The sequence below is a fragment of the Halichoeres trimaculatus genome, unplaced genomic scaffold (assembly GCF_033239565.1).
Source record: "Halichoeres trimaculatus isolate MK-OKI-2021-1 unplaced genomic scaffold, fHalTri1.1 fHalTri1_scaffold_2, whole genome shotgun sequence".
Lineage (NCBI taxonomy): Eukaryota > Metazoa > Chordata > Actinopteri > Labriformes > Labridae > Halichoeres > Halichoeres trimaculatus.
In genome coordinates this window covers 6,257,493-6,277,475 of record NW_027437180.1, presented here as the reverse complement: position 1 = coordinate 6,277,475, position 19,983 = coordinate 6,257,493, and the positions used below count along the sequence as shown (strand labels likewise).

At 40.4% G+C, this 19,983-nt stretch overlaps 1 protein-coding gene across 3 annotated transcripts; it reads left to right on the top strand.

Moving 5' to 3' along the window:
* Positions 1-1,609: 1,609 nt before the first annotated feature.
* Positions 1,610-19,117, top strand: rasal3 (RAS protein activator like 3). Of its 3 annotated transcripts, none has more exons than XM_074693420.1 (19): positions 1,610-2,316; positions 5,803-5,945; positions 6,138-6,216; positions 7,853-7,920; positions 8,017-8,102; positions 9,470-9,596; positions 11,146-11,244; positions 11,337-12,011; positions 12,155-12,299; positions 12,384-12,528; positions 12,619-12,855; positions 12,969-13,170; positions 14,940-15,031; positions 15,143-15,238; positions 15,387-15,558; positions 15,709-15,816; positions 15,913-16,103; positions 16,188-16,272; positions 18,652-19,117. In XM_074693420.1, the coding sequence occupies exons 1-19, from the start codon at positions 1,707-1,709 to the stop codon at positions 18,760-18,762; spliced, it is 3,471 nt and encodes a 1,156-aa protein (XP_074549521.1). In that variant the 5' UTR covers positions 1,610-1,706; the 3' UTR covers positions 18,763-19,117. The 3 variants fall into 3 exon arrangements, with proteins under 3 accessions (XP_074549521.1, XP_074549512.1, XP_074549530.1); XM_074693411.1 differs by having other exon boundaries at positions 15,384-15,558; XM_074693429.1 differs by lacking the exons at positions 1,610-2,316; positions 5,803-5,945; positions 6,138-6,216 and adding an exon at positions 6,637-6,725 and having other exon boundaries at positions 15,384-15,558.
* Positions 19,118-19,983: the final 866 nt, after the last annotated feature.

Genomic DNA, 19,983 nt, shown 5'->3' with positions numbered 1-19,983 from the left:
ACCAAAAAACCATTTGAGAGTCAACTTTGTCGTGTGCTTTGGGAACGTTGTGATTTCTCTTCATGTGTGGATTATTTGAGTTAATACCAATGTCTGGTAGAAATTTTGTTTGAATTGCATCTTTGGAAACAATTGTGATGAGAAAAAAGTTGACACGTTCAGTACTTATTTTCCCCACTATACATACATGTGGTTTGTGATAAAGGATACGAGGAAGCTTTGTAGATTCAATCAAAAAGAGTTTTGGTAAAGCACAAGGCCTCAAATATGTCAAACTAAAATACTATTTTTCTCCTGAACAGTAGCCTTCCAGATTTTCAAGAAAGGATCGTTTGCACAATAATGGGGTATATGCCTCGTATCTGCCCTAAAAAACAATTAATAAGGTGAAAATTATTAAAAACCTATGCCACATTGACCAACATTTATGGGGAAAGAACAATAGTCCCTGTTCCTTACATTTGAAAAAGCTGAAACTTCTGAAATAGTTAATGACTCAATCACTCAATTTGATGCTCAGTATTATTTTTTATTACCATAATGCAGCCACCAGAGGGCGCTGGATAAAAGGGTAACACAGCAGGACCCTTGACATGAAATAGCTATTGGTTTGAATGTGTGATCAGTGTCTCTCTGGGAAGTTTGACTTTGAAGTGAATAAAAGGCAGGCAAAGATAATGCTTTAGCAGATTTATAGAAACAGTGAGGAATCAAGTTTAACTTTGAATGTGTGAGAAATACTATGAAGGGTGCAGTTGCTTCAATAACCCACTGTCCTGTTATATTTTATCGTCAGGTAAATGCTGACATTACCAGTGCCATCTTGCCTCAGTGGGACACAGCGGTATCCTGCAGGTGTGTACGAGTAGACTGAACCATGAACACAGGAAGTGGCTTTCTCAGTCTGACAAACCGATCTCAGCAGGAAGCCCAAAGTCGCTTTGACAGGAAACTGTTCTCAACAGTCAACAGTCTATACACCCACAGGCCTCTGAGAACAAGGAGATACCGTCTCATGTAATCACTTAATGTCTGAATTTACATTTTCATACTTGCTAGAAGATGGAACCTGACTCTAGATCTTTGCACTTTCCGGACATTAAGATGAGCTGAAAAATGGGACACTCATACTGTGACTGTGACTCAAAAACAGACAAACAGGTTTCATCTGAGGTGAAGAGGAAGCTGATAAATATCTGGGGCAGGCCACTACCAAATCACACTTTGATAAAATATGTTTACACGTCTCTTTGAGTTTGATATTCATGAAAAGAAAAAAGAGTCATTTCTTTTAGATAAGCTAGCTTCATACTAAAAATATCAAAACAGACTGAGGAAGTGAAGAAGGGCGTAATCATGTTACAAAGCAGAAAAAACTATGTGACTTCTGTAAAAAGGTGAACTTCTCTGTATTATTTCACGAGGAAGAAAGCGACCAATGACAGATGTGTTTTAAAAGAGCAACCACAGCCAGAGTCGTCGTGGCGGTCGTGGCATGTTGTTGCCAGATGACGTTTTGCAAGACAGGAAACGAGAGAAGCAGTGAGATAGAACTAGAGAAGACAAGGAGGACATCGGCATCCTTTTGCACTCACAGCAGTCTCTAGGAGAGAAGTTCATCTGACGGGAGCCAGAGAGGTCTCTTTTGAAGGTATTCATTCTTAAAAGAGGAAGGAAAACTGAAGAGTCAACTGAAAGACTCTAAAATGGGCACAGAGGAGAAAGATGTAGAGTCTGCAGCTCAGCAACCTGTACAAGAGCAGGATTTACCAGAGAGGGGAAAGGAATCCCCCGTGGAGCCTCCTCATGGACAAGCATCTGACCCTGCAGACCCTCTCAACACGTACAAGTGGCAAACAGGCTCCAAAGGAGCTCTTAATGAAGTGAGAGAAGAAGCTGAAGGAGCAGCAGCATCTTCAACATCCACCATTGAAAGGATTCAGAAGGCATCCACGAACAAATGGAACAAGATGCAAAACTGGAGAAAGGCCCTGAGCGAGGACTCTCATGCACCCAGTGGGAAAGGTGGAGAGGGAGCCAAGCCGGAGAAAAGCACAGGAGGAGCCAAAAAGAACCCCTTCAGGAGAGCTCTGTCCGAGCCTCCCGGGTCACTGTTTGCAGCCCTGTCGCCATCCACCAGCTCTGCCGCCTCAGCTCAGGCAGGCTCATCTTCAGCCGCTGCAGAGGCCTCCTCCACAGACCCCGCACAGAGGGGGAGTGGGGGAGCACTCCTCAAAAAGTACCTGAGATCTGTGTCCCAGAAGCTCAAGAGGCCCAGGCTGCAGAGTCGGTGCAGCACGCCCAACTTACTGCCAGGTAACATCATGTAATCTGAAGGAACAACTTTCCTCCATGTGAATATGTGTCAGTATATTCAACATTTTCAGTTTGATGTCTGATTTTAACACTGACCTCTTTCTTTTACCATATGTCTAGTAGAATTTATTGGATATACAATTTCAAGACGTGAAAAAGACAAGTTTAGCTTAAAGGATCACACAAGACAGAGTCAGATAAAAATATCCAGCAAACTTTAGCAGTTTTTTTTATCTAAAGGGAAGAACTTAAAGACAAACATTAATCCAAACAGGCATAGGAAACTGATTTAACACAAAGTGTGATTCACTTTAAGATGATTGAGCTTAGCTTAGGTGGGTGGACCTGTCAACCGATGGAGAATGAACTGTGTGTGAAAGCCTGACCGCACAAATGATCTGAGCTTGACACTGTTCAGAGGAGCTTATTACCAATGAGGAACAACTGAGAAGTTTCCTGTGGCTCAGATTTGGGCACTTTAGAGTAGAGCTACCTAAAAACAGTCAAATTGAGACAAAAGAAAGATTTTTAATGGAACATACTGAGAGGATAAGTGAAGCGCATTATTAGAAGATCTTACAACAGAAGAATTATTCGTAAAAAGATGTGAAAAGACATGAAAAACAGTGGGTAATGCTTGCATCACCCAGGGGTTGTGTAGTCTTGGCTTTAGCTTATTGGCTTATTGGCTTTAGCCATCATGGAGCTGTGTTTGTGTGAGTGTGTGCATTAACAATTCACTGTCACTTTGAATTCACCTAACAAATTTGGGAAACTGCATAACACAACTCGATGATTGGGATGGAAATGATTTAAACCCTGTACTTGAGTAAAAATAATGCCAAGATAACTTATTAGAGGTCGGAGCTGATAAACTTGATTGTCGTATGGAAAACACATGCTCATTTTGATCTTTCTGGACACCAAAGCACTAGAAGTGTTTGCCTCATTTTCAATGGGTTAGTAGCATGACTTAGTGTATAAAAAAGGACATTTTATAGATGAGTTTCTCAGAAGAAAAGATCAGAAGAAAGGATAGGAATAGACTCACTTTTCAGACATACTGATGACTGATCTCAAAGGCTGAAAATCAGACACGCCTCTGTAGTGGAGATCACAGCATTGGCTTAAAACCACATTGAAAAGTTCTTCTGCCTGTGAACACAGTTTGTCACTGCATCATCATAAAATCCATCACAGATTGAAACTGTTCCATGCAGAGAAAGGAACGTACAGGCACATGTTTCCATAACCAGGTCAAGGTCCATAACAGGCCAAAAGTTAAAGAGGCCGAGGTTAGATTATATTTTAGGTATACTTGGGTCTGGGGCACTCCATAACCTCCAGGCCAGATTTTATCCCCTGTTACAACAGTAGTAATGAGTGACCTTTGCCTTGCGGCAGGTGGAACATCAAAAGCTGGTGTTACAGTTGTTATTACATAGTCCACCATAAAGTTAATATTTTAAACAGATTTCAATACACTTTTTTTTATTGTAATTGAAGTTACTATTTGTCTTTATTTGAAATGTACTCAGCTTCTGTGTTCAACTGCTGATAGAAAAGATGGTTTAAATCAAAAGAATGTCTGATGTTAAGATAACAAATGTTTTTCAGTTTCCAAATTAATTTTTACATTTGTCCCTCAAACAAAACAATTTACACCAAAGTCCAAATTGCAATTCATTGTGTCTGTTTTGCAGAAAATTACCATTATTTTACAGCAAAATACTTTTTGTTGTGATGGTGTTTTGTAACCGTGAGTGAGGAGGGCACACAGAGGATATAAGACTCTGCTGAACATTAAAATATTGCATTGGGGGAACAGGCTGCCTGTGCAACACAGCATGGACCGACAGTGTAATTCAAACTACATTGTTATTAAAAACTGACCAACATAGCAAAGACTGTCAACCCATCTAGTTTATTAAAAACAAGACACAACATAAAAATCACTGGGCACAGGGTCCACACAGTGGCACGCAGACAGTCAGTCCACTCCATGGAGCACAGACAGCTGGTGCATCCCCTGGAGTCTCATATCCACAGTGTGTCCTCCTCACTCATGGTTATAAGCACAGTCACAATAAAAATGACTGCTGTGAAATAAAAGAAAAACGGTAACAGAATGACCAGTGATGTATGAGAGGAAAGTGTTTTTGGTGGAGGGCAATGTGTTCTGTTTGGAGTTTTGTTTTGTCTCTGATCAAAAACATTTCATTCATGTATTTCTACAGTCATGTCTTGTAGTTCCATGTTTTCACAGTGTTTGACTGTAATTTTACAGTATTTGTCCAGAAACTTTGCTGCCAGTGCTTTTACCACTTTTTCTTACAGTTGGTTTGTTGTTGTTATTTTATTTATTTTTTTATTTTTATTTTTATCAGTGCATTGCAACCATGAGTGAGGAGAGTACAGTGTTCATCTGGCATAGTACCTAAAAAACATCCAGGATGTTATTTTACAGATAATTTCAGTAATTTTACAGTTTTGTATAATGTTTTTGAAAAACAAAAAAATGCTTTAAAAATTAAGAGTTAATAACCGTAAAATTCAGATTTTTTTTAGACTATGTATAATTACTGAAAATATCTATGAGCCTACTAGAATGTTGTTGTTTTCTAAGAAAACAGGAAATGTCTGTTAAAAATTACAGACCATTTCTTGTAAAAACACATTTTTTTTAACAGTGTAGGCTTTTCCATTTTCTCAGATTCTAGACGGATTATCCACCTTTTTGGTCCTGTTTGCATTCACAGAGACTAACATTCCTTGATTCAAATACTTCATAAACATTAAACCCCTTACCCAAGGGGGGTATATTCTGGTCTAGAGGGATAAAGTCTGTCTTATTTACACCTGGTACATTTTGGACCAGGCCACGCTATACCACTGGGTACAGAGTGGCCTGGGCTAAAATAAACCTGTGTATAGTTTGGATGGGGGTTAATTAGGCCTGGTACACTGGTTACTTGTGGAAAAACTGTGCTGCACTCTTCAGAATTCAACATTTTACAATTTTTCGTCTTTGGTGCTGGTTCCTCCAGTCTTTAACAGGGAACACCCAGCCCATTGTCAGCGCACTGTTCAAAAGCCAACATCTATGACAGTTTGAGTACCTGATATTCATGCCAGCTAAGCTCACTGAAATGTATAAAAACTGATTCAATCCACTCCACAGGATGTGCAACTCATCCTGGTGCGTCATGAAAAGACTGCGATAGCATCAGGAGCTCCATAACTCGACAATTATGAGGGTGGCCAAGTGCTGAGGGAGATAATGACGACGTAATTAACCAAAAAAAAAGAGCTGGCATGTGCCTGCAATTATGGTCTGCAAGTCAAATTGATTTCACCTTTTACAGACTTGACTCATTGAATGTGTGGCTTTATGAGCATGTTTCTGTGCGGTGTGGACGAACTGATCCAACAGTGTCAATTCTTAGTGTTCTTGATTGTGTGTATGTGTGTGTGTTTATGTGGCAGATGTGGATGAATCAGCAGCAGGTATCCCCACCAGCTGTGCTCTTCCAAGACTCCCATGGACCCCGGCTCAGGCGGTCCCCCTATGGGAAATTACCAACTGCATCCTGGAGGATGGACAAATCATTATCTCCTCTGAAGAAGAGGTAAAACATGCCCACACCCATCAATAACCACCACGTGTGGATAGAAAAAAGTCTATGTTGCACTAGCAGAAACACTCTGAATTAAGAGCATTTGACTTTCAGTAACAGCAGCATGACTGTTTTATGGACTAAAATGTTGTTTCATGTTTATAGAGTATCAAAAACCTGTGAGTTTGTTTTTCTCCTTTTCAGCCGACATTCTGGACACGAAACCGTGTCAGCAGCTGCCTCTCTAACCTCAGCATGCAAAACCTGGTTGATATTGATGCAGGTTAATATACCACACACATACACACAGGCACACACACAAAAAGACACACATATTAATACACAATCATGGAAATGAAAAGTAGACTTTATGATAAAATGCATTTAAAAAGAAAAGAAGAAGCGACAACCACAGAAGTTTTGATCATTAGATTAACTGATCCTGACATCACAGCATCACTGGGTATGACTCTGCAGACAGTCACAGAGGAAACAGCAGAATGTTTATGCGTGCGAGTGACTATCAAATTGCTTCCTCTACTTTTTTGGGGGAAGATAGCATCAAGCCTGGGTGTTCTAGCAACAAGAGAGAGACGGAGGACAGGGGGAGTGCACAGAGCTGATGCCTCCATTCAGCTCTGGTGTCTGTCTGAGAAGAAGCTCAGAGGCTGTATTGAGACCTAACCGAGTAGATCCTGACTGGTAGAAACTGAATCTGCTCAACATATGTTGATGAGAAGAAAGGCTAAATGATGGGATTTAAGCGCTGGATTGTTTGTGGTGGGGCTTTGGGTAAGCAGAAGAAACTCTTCTTAAGTTGTCTTAATTTCAAACTTTCATCTTCTTTGCAGTGCACCCATCTGAGAGAGGGCTGCACTGCAAACACTGAAATCTAAGCGAGCGATTGTAAAATTATTTATTAGACTCAACGTGAGCCGTATTTGCCTGATTAGTCCAGCAACATGTTCTATTTTAAGATATTAAAAGACATAAATGATGCTTGAAATGTTTGAAATCTTGTATTAAGAGATCTTATTTCAGGAAACTTTTCTTACCTCATTGGTTTCAGATGTCGTTGCTGTCTTTTAACATCATGAAATAAAATTTTATTTTCTAGACTTTTTAGTTAAATGAAGCTCATACTAAGTCAAATAAATCTTTTTTTAAACTAAAACTAAGACATAAACGCTTTCTTGGGGTTAAGTTTTTGAGTAAAACAATGTAATACAAATAAGACAATCATAGCAGAAAAGGATTCTCTGATTTCAAGCTTTGCTTTGGTAAAACTAGCCTATTTTCCATGTCTTTTGCCCACATTTAATAGAATATATCTCTGCAGCAACAAGGTCTACAGTAATAATCAAGGTACTGTAAAAATAACGGTAACATTTGTGATTTTGTGGAGGTAGTGTAAACAGTTTGTTTTCCAGTGATGGTATATGAATTTGTGGGAAAGCAAAAATAAATAAATAAGTAAATAAATAAATAAATAAATAAATAAATTCAGAAAGCAAACAAGTAGATATGTTGCTAGAGAAGTACAAACATTAGGTAAACTTTACTTAGAATGCTGCTGCTCCAGATAATAACCACATCCTCTATGGACTAATCTGAGAGTATTAGTCAATGTTACAGCAGTGACAAAGTTCTTTTTTTTTTTTTTTTTTTTTTTTTTTACTGTTTCTCTGTAAAGGAGAAATGTTGAAATGAATAATATTTAAGCCAAAGTGATGATAATGATTTCATTATCGTTGAAAAAGTTGTGAAGCAAACATGTATCAGTTGGTATTGGTAGTTGCTTGATGAAAAAAAGAGTATGGAACAAAAATATGTGAGGAATGATGTGCATACATTTTTAAGTTCATGATTATCTAATTTAAGTCACAGAGAGATAAAACTTTATTCTTTTTTCTTCACAGAATGTAGCCCTGACTCCATGGGCCAGCAGAGTGGCCCCCGACCAAAGAGCCAGGATGGTGGTGTGAGGGTGAGGGTTGTACACAGCAGATAGCAATCTTTCTGCTTCTCCTGCATTTCCTGTTGATGGGTGATGGACACAGCGTTTCCTTTTTTTAACCCATAGGCATTGATCAAGCGTCGTCTGGAGAACAAGGCCAAGAAGAACAACAACGCCCCTCTAAACCAGATGGGCCTAAACAAAGGAAGCAGGTAAGACTTGTTGAGATGTTCAGAAGAGCAAAACAGTGCAGTTCTTTAGTCCTTAGTTTTTTAATACTTTACATTGAAAAAAAAGAAAAGAATGTTGGGGCACTGAGTGAAATATTGCAGATGGGGTTTTGTGCTTTCTGATATGTAAACATGGTTTCAAAGTAACAATGCTGTATGTTCATACTAAAGATGCAGATTATCTCCATATCTATATATCCTAGAAATCCCTGAATCGGACAGTAAACTGATCTAAACAGTTCGTCCTAAAAATAAAAAAACAAATTGCAGGAGACTTGCTGACTCAAGGAGGTCATCACATAAAGACCTCGTAACTGGATCATGATATAATCAGGGAAGGCTTCAAACATCATGGTCTGCCCATGGCTCCCTAACATGTGGCCAGAGGGCTGGCCAATCAGAAGGGAGGGGGTTTAGGCTTTAAAGAGACACCAGTGAGAGAAAAACAGGATATCTTTAATGCTCTATAGTTGGACAGTATAAAGCCTAAAAAGGGCATATAACCCCCTCTTTAATGTAAACAGAGCTGGATGGTTTGCAAATGATTATAAAAAGTCTGTTTATAATCTATAGTGCAAAGAAAATAAAATGTTGAAAGAAAAAATAATAATGTCAGTATTTTAATAATAATGCCTAAAACACACAATAAAAGCTTTGACAGGGAGAACATAACACTGAAAAAGTTACGTCAAATGAAAAAAAACAAAACAAATAGAACTTCCTCTTATCAACCCTTCTCTTTCTTTGCACCTTGTTTTGAGCAGCTGCTCAAAGACTGAGACTGAAACTATGAGTTTTTGTTTTAGAAACAAATCTGGCCTGCCTTTTCTCAAAGCTCACATGCATCAAACAACATGTTTAATAAAGGACTAGGGTTCAAAACCGACTACAGTGCTCTCACTCCTCACAGTTTGCGTTATTAACACGTTGGTCTGTCTTCCTTGTCTGCTCACAGAATACAAAAGCAGGCGTATTCTTATTTGCATGTTTATTTCAGGTCAGTTTCCTTCGTGCCTTCTAACCTACATCATGCAGAGGAGTACAGGAACTTGTAACCTTCAGTCTCAGGACCTTTTCTTACTGTCTGTTCCAAAGGTTATGTGTTGTGGTTTGCTGTCCTCTTCTTTTGGAACAAATTAACTAAAGACATAAACTTCAGGATTTCATTGTTTGTCAAAAACTTGTTTTAACTTAGGCTGTCTATCTGTGCCAGGATGAAGGAGACTCTTTAACCCCAGCAAGTTTCTCCTGAGAGATAAAGAAATAACTTTTACCTTAAAAACAGGGTTTAAAAACAAACATTTCCAAGGCTTTCATTGTTTGATGGTTTTTTTTAATTAATTTTACAGGCATTATGGTTCCCGGGAGTCAGTTTCCATCCCAGTCAGTGCGGTGGGTCTGGATCTGAGTGCCGACACCAGCACTGTCATCAGGCCGGTTCACAGCTCCATCCTGGGAGAAAAGTACTGCTTCGAGGTGAACTTACAGTCTGTTGAAATGCAGGGGTGTGTCCACACTTTTTATGGACCCGGGTGGTCGCAGGGTAGCATTAAGTACATACACCAACTACCTACTTTAAAGGCACTTTGAGGACTTTCAAAGTGATCTTGAACTTCTTTATTATGTGTGATCGTAATCCATATTTTAAAATGAGATTATCAGTGCCAGAATTGGTTATTTCAAGATGCTATATCTAAGTTTTCTTGTCCAGGATATAAAAAATACAAAGTAATTCACAGCATGTTGACTGAATTTTCCACAACAACAACACTACACTGGCCGGCAAAGTTTACTAGTGAGAAGAAAGATCTAATTAGCAGCAATGATTGACATTAGAGCTTGACTGTCACAAAGAAAAAGGAAGTCAGGGCAAAAGAAACCTCAACAGGAGAGTGACAGAGCATGAGCAAAAACACCAAGATCACAAAGAGAGATCTGTGTTTTTCTCTGTTTTTCTCTGCTGAAAACAATTTCTTGGATAGATTTAGCAACTTTGTAGACACTGAAGCCTAACTGTCAGACAGTAAAAGGACAGAGGAGCAGAAGAAAGATAAACAGGAGCATGATAGAGCATGGGCTAAAGGCCAAAACACAGGCTGAAGGCTAAAACATGGGTTAAGCTGCAGTGGTCTGCTCAAACTTGAGAGTCTATCAATAAAATGCAGAGTGAGGTTACATTAGCTCTGATTGGTGAGGTTGGAGTTGGTAGAGGAGCTCTGGTAGGACATAACCAGGATTAACCAACGTTACGTGCTACAAACACATTTCAGCACTGGGCTGTGCGTCACACCAAAAAGATAGTCTGAGACACACTGAGAGACAAATTATGTCATGTTTATAGCGCTTCATATCTAAAAACAAATACATGACCTTGTCACTTTGCATCCTGGAAGTTGTCTTGAACAAAGAAAATTAGTGTTAAAAAGAAGAACTGCTCTCCAAAAGAACAAACACCTTGGCATGAGTCACGTCCTTAAAACAGTGAGTGCTAGTGCTTATGGGATATGGAGTCTTTATCCCAGAAAAAAACACAAGCCTTTCTGGACAGTCCTTTAAGCATCTTAAACATTTTACATTTAAGTTTCACAAAAACAGTCATATGTACTTTTTTTAAAAATTACTCAACAGAGACCCAACAATTTAATTCCTAAACTTCTTTCTATCTTGAAAACTGGACAAGATGTCAAATAAATAAAGGTATATTTGAAAGTTTAGATTAATAGAAGAATGCGTCTATGCAAAGATTTATCTTAAAGTCTTTGTGTACGGACAAAATTAAAAGTGTGACGTTAATATTTACAGTACAAGCAGAACCAAGCAACAAACTGTTGCAGTGCAGCCCAAATAGTTTTCCCACCTCTGGCAAATCAGATTGCTCGCTTAAGAGTAACCATTGAAACTTTAATGCAGCCCGTGCCGCCCCCCCCCCCCCCCCCCCCCCCCCCTGGTTACCCCTCTGGACACACCCCTGCTTGAGGGCCATTAATCAGCGCTTTAATAATGTCTAATAAGAAACTCTCTACAGGTGATAAACTCAGAAAACACCCACTGCTTTGGATGCACGTCTGCTGCTGAGCGGGATCGCTGGATTGAAGACTTGAGGCGAGCGGCTCAGCCCAATAAGGTTAGCCATTAGCTCTCTGCTTCAAAAGAACAGCTTGTTAAAAGATAAAAACACAGACCAGACTAAAATATATCATCTTTGATTATTCACAGGATAACATCAAGCGCACAGAGAACTCCATCAGTCTGTGGGTAAACGAAGCAAAGGATCTGACCCCCAAAAGGCGTTATTACTGCGAGGTACACCTGGACGGCACCTTGTTTGCCAGAACCAGCAGCAGAGCTGTGGGCAAGCCATCAAGCCAATCCAGCCAGGCAGGTGACAGCTCCAATGGCTCTTCAGGGGCCCTGGGGTCCAGTGGCGGTGCGGCTGGAGGGTGTCAGTTATTTTGGGGTGAGTTCTTTGAGCTGGACAACCTGCCCTGCATCTCCCAGATCTCCTTGCACGTCTTCCGTGAAGAGGATCCCAAGAAAAAACGCCATTCCCGGGACGACTCCAGCCTTCACCCTCTGGGCAGCGTGGCCATACCTTTAGCCGAGATCCGAGGGAGGACCTACCAGGAGAAATGGTACCCTATCACTCCGTACAAACCCTCGGGCACAGCAGGAAGCAAAGAGCTGCTCGGTCCTCAAGCTTCACTCCGCATCAAAGCTCGTTTCCAGAATTTGCAGGTGCTGCCCATGGAGAAGTACAAAGAATTTGCCGAGTATGTGACGGTGTATTACGTGGACATGTGCCAAAGCCTGGAGCCACTTCTGAATGTGAAGGAGAAAGAGGAGCTGGCAGGAGCTCTGGTCCACGTACTGCAGAGTATTGGCAAAGCAAAGGTAGAGCACAGTCTGATGAAAGAATACATCAACTCAAAACAACATTTTTAATACCCACATTTAAAAGTGTACAACAAATGTGGCTTCAAAATTAGACACAGGGATGAAAAGTCATTTTGTCTTGACTGGCTGTCGTGTTTCAGGAGTTCCTCATTGATCTGGGAAGTGCAGAGGTGGAGCGTCTTGGGGAGAAGGAGGCGCTGATCTTCAGAGAGAACACACTCGCCACAAAAGCCATCGACGACTACATGAAGCTGGTCGGCCAGAAGTACCTCATCGACACACTAGGTTGGCTAATTCAGGGGTCAAGGTGGTTTCTTGAAACTGGCATCACCAGTTTTATTCTAAATGTGTTTTTTTTTTTAACTACAGGAGACTTTATCAACCGTCTCTACGCCTCGGGGGAGAACTGTGAAGTTGACCCTCGTAAATGTCCTGCTTCTGAATTGGCAAACAACCAAAAGCACTTGATGGATACCTGTGAGGAGGTGGTGCAAAAGATTATTGGGCTCCATGGGTGAGTGAAGAGAGGATGTGAGGCCAGGTGTTATATTTAAGCTGATGAAACTGACTAATGTTAGGGATGTTTCTCTGTTTTTTCCTTCAGACCATTTCCTGAAGAGCTGAACAGGATCTTCTCCAGCTGGGTGGAGCTATGTGAAGACCAGGGTCGACCAGAGATCGGTCAGCGCCTCATCTCTGCTTCTCTCTTCCTCCGCTTCTTGTGTTCTGCGATCCTGAGCCCGTCCCTCTTTGGGCTGATGCAGCCTTATCCAGAGCCAAACACCCTGCGCACCCTCACCTTAACGGCCAAAGTTATCCAGAATCTGGCCAACTTCACATCGTGAGTAGAACGTTGGAGGCTAAACAAATTTCTTTGTGCATTCACACCTGAGGGAGTCATCTTTTGACCGTGTGGATAAGTTCAGAGCAAATGAAGTGTTTCGTTCTGATCAGGTTTGGAGAGAAGGAGGAGTACATGCTCTTTATGAATGAGTTCCTGCAGCAGCACTGGAACGGCATGAGGGGCTTTCTACAAACAGTTTCCAGCTCAGACACTGAAATCCCCATGACTTCCTTTGACGGTTACGTGGACTTGCCGCTGCGCTTGGCTGTGCTGCACGGTCTGCTGGTGGATATCATCTATCAAAAAGACCAGGTAGGATGATAAAACCAGAGTCCAATTCACTGAAGACCACTGACAGGCTCTCATGGCATTTATGTGGAACCTGAAGATTTCAATGTAATGGTGACAGTTTGTGGCTCTGCTTGGGGACCACTCAGACTAAAGTATTTTTTAACCAGGCTATTGGTATGTTAATTTCTGCATCTTTTTTGGTTTAATGCGTACATGGCTTTCTGGTCAAGTGGACACTCAGTGAACTGCTGTTTTTAGCACATATACATCTGCTTCATGTCTCATAGCTGGAGGTTACTGACTCAATGATGTTAAACTGTAGCAACTGACCGCAACAGAGTGGATCCAGAGTGAGTTGATACATTTACTTGAGTAGAAACCTGTACAGTGCCGTTACAAAGCAGAGCTGGACTAGAGATGCATCTGTTGTGTTCTGACCTTAATACTTGGAGCAGATTAGGCTGCTTATAACTTTGAGGCATGTAAGGTAAACACGTTTTTTTTTTTTTGCGCTGACTTCCAAAGATACATTTTTCTGACTCTTAAAACTCTTCACGAGTAAAAAATGAGGTTAAATAGAATAGAATAGAATAGAAAATACTTTATTTATCCTAGAGGGGAAATTCAGGAGGAGTCACAGCAGCAATCAAGAAAACAAAAGTAAGAAAGTGTATAGAAAGTGCAAAAAGTTCCATAAGAAAATAGATGCTGACAGCTTGTCCATCATTGTCCAGTTCAGCCAGTCTCCACCCCCACAGGGTCCAGGACTGAGCTTCTTCAGCAGTCTGTTCAGTCTCTGTCTCCTGGATCCTGTCTGCTCACAGCAGGTGAAGCTCTTCCAACATGGCGTTGGTGTCTGATATTAGCTCTGTTAGCCATGTCTGTGAATAGCATGATGCTACTCTGCCTTCTGGTATTCCCTCTGTTGCTGGGTTAGCATGGCTAGCGCGTCCATCTTATTGGAGATAGATCTTACATTCCCAAAAATGAAGGATGGAAGGACAGGTCCATGTCGTCAGTTTCTATCTCACACCTGAGAACCAGCACGTCGTCCTCACCTCCTTCTCCTCACCTTGTGGGAAGACATCAGGCCTTGCACCAGTTAGCATTGACATGCTACAGACTGCTAACAGCTGAGTTCAAATGTAAATAATGTGGCCATGGTTACATGTAGGATCTCCAGACAAACACAGGAGAAAAGTAGTAAAAATATCACTGAAGACAAAACCAGTTTGGTGTCCATGACCAAAAAATGAGCCATACAAAGTGATGATCCACTCCAAATGTAACTTAAGTCTAGTTGCAATAGAGAACATCAGCAGAGAGGGGCTAGGTAAAAAAAATAAATAATGCAAGATGTGTGAACATGTAAACATTTTTCGTGCCACTGCTGAAGTCAATGAACATCAAGTGTCAGCCTACAGAAGAAATCCAGAACCAAGAAAATACACAAGTGTGAAGAAAAAACTATTCAACTTTATTTATTTATTTATTAGTTTATCAAATGAAACAATTACCCTCCGAAGAGTAGATTGTGCCATAGCCTGCTTTCATTAAAAAATAACCACAAACTGGCAAGCACTGGTTACCCTTGGACAACAGTGGCCCCTGGTGGAAGTCATTGGACTCTTAACCTGGCCCTAATTCCAAGGTAGATAATAAGGACTCACACGTTGTTGTAGTCAGGAACACTGATATCAATGTCTGATGCAAAACAGATCACAACACTGACCACATGGTCACAGATTAGAGCTTAATTGGACCTAACATGCAGAATATTTCTTCCTCAGGACACAATCGACAAGCTGGATCCTCTGCCTTCTATTCTGAACCAGATATCAGAGTCACTGGGCCCTGAAGCCCCTCGGATTGTAGTTAGCAGGTATGTTTCAGGTCTACATCTTTTCCAACTTGCTTGAAATATCTCTTTTTTGTTTTTGTTTTTTTGTTGTTTTTTTTAAATATTTTTCTATAAGCCCGCTTTTTCTTGCAGCAAGCCAGAGTACATCCCTCCAAGAGACCTGGGCAAGTACAGCCCTCACCAATCCTCTTACCAGCAGCTTCCTGCAGACTACAAAGGCAATGACAGGTATGACTGTGGTGGAATGAAAATATCTGTTCACACAAGAAAAGTTTTATTTTTTTCGTTAATCGGCAGGTAATAAAAACAAGTCTCTTTGATAGCATTAGCTGTCATTTCACAGATGTGTCCATTTGTTTGTATGTTCATTCAGCAGAGATGTAAAGACTCAGAGGAGTATGAGGGGTGGGAAGCCCATCAAAAGAACCCTGAGTGCTCCACACCGACCCACCGGCTACGCAAAACAAGCCCTAAAGAGGCAGACGAGCTCTGAAGATCTCCCAACAAACATGGAGACCAACCAGCCGCATATCACACTGCCAAATAAAGTGAGTGATGACAGGAGCTGTGAGTGCCCATACCCCATGAAATCCATTTCTTCTTCAGTGACTCTTATTTTTGACATGTGTTGACTCAGATAGTGTAACTCTTTGTTTGGTCAGAGAGAATCTTGTTTAATTTGTTTTATGCCATTTCAGTGTGAAAGTATCAGACGTCCACCTGCACCGGTTCCCTGGATCAAAGACAACAACAGGGAGTCCAGTGAGATGAAAACTGAGAGTGAACATTTCAGCCTACTGGACAGGGTACGTCTAACCTCCTACCCTCTGAAATGACCTCATCATGGCTAAAGCATGTGTGATTTCATCCCTATGCATATCCATTTGTTCTCCTAACACCAGCACGCTCAGGAGCTGTCAGAGCTGCGTCTGGGAATCGAGCAGGTCACAGAGCGCGAGCTGGACATGGCAAAGCGCCTGGAGGATTTCATCATCCAAAGCCAGGACCAGAATGCAATGCTGCAGGCGGAGGTGACTGAACTCCGTAATCTGCTGGCTATGAAAGACGAGCAGCTCGCTAGTGCCACCTTCAGGTAAGACAGCTGCAATGCTCCAAGCAGATCTTTGAAGTACTCTGTTTCAGAGTCAGAAAACTCATTTCTCTGTGTGCGTCTCAGGCTGGGTGTGATTGAGGAGGAGAGGGAGGAAGATGAGCGGAAGCTGGGGGTTGCCATAGCAGCTGCTGAGCGTATGAACACACTGGTAAGAATCAGAACTGTTTAATTTTCAGCTTTTGTACATTTTTCGTATGTACTCCAGTTTTGCTTTATAAATGCATGGTCCAGAGGAGTAGATGCATGGATCAGTGCAGTAAGTATTGCTGCTGCAGACTTAAAGAGGACATATCATGCTGATGCCTGATTTAATACTTACATATAATATAATAAATTTGAAAACAAGACCTTTCACCCCCTGAATTTTCAAAAAATGAGATATTGTATTTTTTCTGATAAACTAGAACGAGATTTGATGCCTCTGAAAATAGGTCACAGACATTTGGCAGCGAGATTTCGACCTTCGTGATGAGGATCCTCTCTTTTTATTGGCGTAATCTGATAAAGCAGCTCCTCCTCTGTGATGTCAGTTAGTCACACAACCGCCTCCGAGGGATACACCCACCAAGAGCCGAGTATAAACGTATAAACTATACATGTTACAGTACCGGTTTGACTCACCACACTGAAGCGTCCTGAGATGATCTGTGTCCAGGTGGATTTTCTTCCTCCTGAGCTGCAGAACCGTCCGGGTCTGACTCGGGGTCCAATACAAAAGGACGTATCCTACACTCTGCCATTTATTAGTGCTATCAATGCCTTACGGTGAAGTTTTGGCAAACAGCAAACTCGCTCGGTCTGCTCCATTCAATGTGGCGATTTTGTAAATACTGCCATGCTGCAAAAACCGCCCCCTGGCTCTACCCCCTCCGCCCCTCTGATAGAACTGACCAATCAGAGCACAAAGGGCTGTGACGTTGTGAGGTTACTGGAGGTTATTCTCCAAACGGAGCGTTTCAACGGGATCTTCAGAATGGCCTAAAATGAGGATATTGAGAACGCTTTTGTGGGGCAATGATAATAATTTACAGTTATTACCCTTAAAGCCCTTTTAAAAAACTGGCCCAGCTTCTCCTGCTCTGTCTTTGGTGGTGCTTTTTCAGGGCATCCACTTAATTACTTATCAATTGAATATTTCAATCCTCAGTGTTATTGGAGGAACTACTCTCATGAGCAGAAGGACTTGGTCGTAGTTCAGCAACACTCGTGATAGTTCAATGTTTTTACAGTTCTGAATTTGTTTTAATCTTTCTAATGGCATTAGAAAAGGGCTGTTGTTGAGGTTTTTTTTTTTTAAACATGTCATCTTTTTTCATAAAATTATAGATATGCAGTAGAGAGTAAAAAATTTAACAACTATAAAATCTAAAAATGCAAAATAATTTCGAATGTTTTGAAACCTTAAAAGAAATAATAATTTTTATATGTAGTCCTCTGGAGTGGACATGTCTGTAACTCTCTGAACAAAATCAAATGATTAAAAAATAATGATTTTTTTTTTTTCATGGCCCAAGAAAAATTAGAAAAAATGAGGGAAAAAATGGACACGGCTTATCATGTTGAATGCATTACAGGGTTAACAGTAAACAATTACCAGGAGAGTGTAGGGCGGTAAACAGACAAAGATGCACTCTGGCTCCCCCGTGTGGCAAAATGAATAACAACCAAACACAACATGTACAGCAATACTTGGATGTGGTCAACAGGAAGTCATCCTCTGGTTTCTAATTAAGAGTTTTTGAGCCTTCCTGGCTCAACTTAACTTTCAGTTAACTGTACGAGAGGCAAAGAGGAGGTGGAGTTGAGAGGAGTTAGCTTCACTGCTAACAGCTTTACCCTGAATCACCGAAACGGGTTGAAAAGAAAAGCAAAAAAAAAATAAAGAAAGAAAATACATCGGCTTACGTACATGTGCAGATAGCAAACACGGCTGCAAATCTGGTTCCTGGTGCTGACACACACGAGTATTTGAAGTTCTTAGCAATTCTGCATTGACTTTATATTAAGACCAGAGGTTGCTGCTTCATTATGACAAACAGAAATGTCAGACAAAAGCCAACATATGCAGTTTAAGAACAATAAAACTGATTAAAATCTAACACCTGAGCCTCAATAACTGTAACCCAACTTTAAAGACACTTAGCCATGACCTTATTCAAGTTTGATATCATGGTTTCAACTGAATTCTGGTTAAAAAGATAATGAGTTTTGAGGGGGATTGAAATTGGTTTATGTTTACTATAGCTAATTTCCTGCCTATTTCTAAAACATAAAGATTTTTCTTTCTCCTAACTGGTAGTGTAGAAACAAATCTATATCTTTGAAGAAAAGCTGTACATACAGAGACTTTTATACAAGTGTTGAAAGTGTCTCTGCAGCCTCTGGAGCCAGCCTCTGGTGGACACTTTAATCAGACACATGTGCCTTATGTGCAGCTTAGCCACCAGGCCAAACTGGTACTCCATAATTTTTACTTTTCAGCCTGGAAATAAACGAGCAATGTTTTCTGTTTTCTGTGCTCAAACAGGAGGAGCAGTTTGCAGGCCTGCTGAGGGACCTCCACCAGTTCAGTGACACCTACACCTGTGACCAAAAAAACACACAGCATCCAGAAAAACTGCACATCAACAGCAACTGAATCCTGATTGTACTAAAACATAGAGCTACAGTATCAGCTGTAAATACCTGCACTTCTTCAAAAACAACTGTTCAAAGGCAGCTTTGAATTCCCTGAATCTATAAATCTGTTTTGTGAACATGAATCAATGTGGGTGGTCAGACTTCCAGAGAGTGATCATGAAATGAACATCTGCATTTTAGCCTTTACTGTCTCTGTCTACTGTCTCTCATTTAATGACCTTTTGTACCTTTTAACCTTTTTAAAAGAAATAAACAAAATGTGAAAATTGCAACATGGTCTACTGAAAGTGAATGTTAATGAAAGTTTGGAGGTTTTATGGGTGTGTCCAGTGAGGAGTAGAGCACACAGGAGGAATTATATCTGCTGCTGTTTTAATAAGATGCAGCATTAATACTTAACAGCCAGCTGAAAATATTTAAGCTGATTATTTATCTTAAAGCTACTGCTCTATCGTTTCATGGATTTGTGTTATCTTTTCCTTATTTACAAACTGGAATATTTAATAGCATCCTTCAGTGAAATGAAAAAAAAATCCTTGTCAACACTTCCTTGTGCCCCCGCAGTAGAAAACTGGATTTATGTAGTTCACAATATTTTCATGATGGAGAAACTCACTTTTACTTTAAGGCTTGAACAACAGAAGTTTAAACATTACTGGAAGCCTTGGACTACTTAAGCATCTTCATTAAACTGTACAACATCCAAAATATTGACATGGTAACCCTCTTCCCCTTAAGAGTTTACAAGTTTCTGTTTTGTTTTTAATTTTTGAGCTTCTCAGTTGTATATAGTTTATTCTTGTCAATACAATACTTTCTGACTAAGAACATATGCAAGCAGCTAGGCTTTAACACCCAACCCTCCAGGTTTTCTTTTCTGTTATGAACTCTCTAATTTGTCTGTGGGCCATAGTACAATGAGGTTTTTGTGTTTTTTTACTAATACATATTATTTTATTTTTATTTTTTTTACGTTTTATTTATTTATTTTTCCCCACCAAAATTATACTTTAATTCATCAGTTTTCAGTATACTTGATGATAACCGCAAACTTGAACATATGTCTACACAGAAATATATTTGGTTTGGACTTGTTTGCACTCTTTCACTGTCGGCCAGTTATCCTGATTGAGATTGAGGGTATGTACCGGTACTTGAAAAGATTTTTCATTTTGAGTGGGAAGGGGAATAGACATGCATGTAAATGTAAATGACAGAG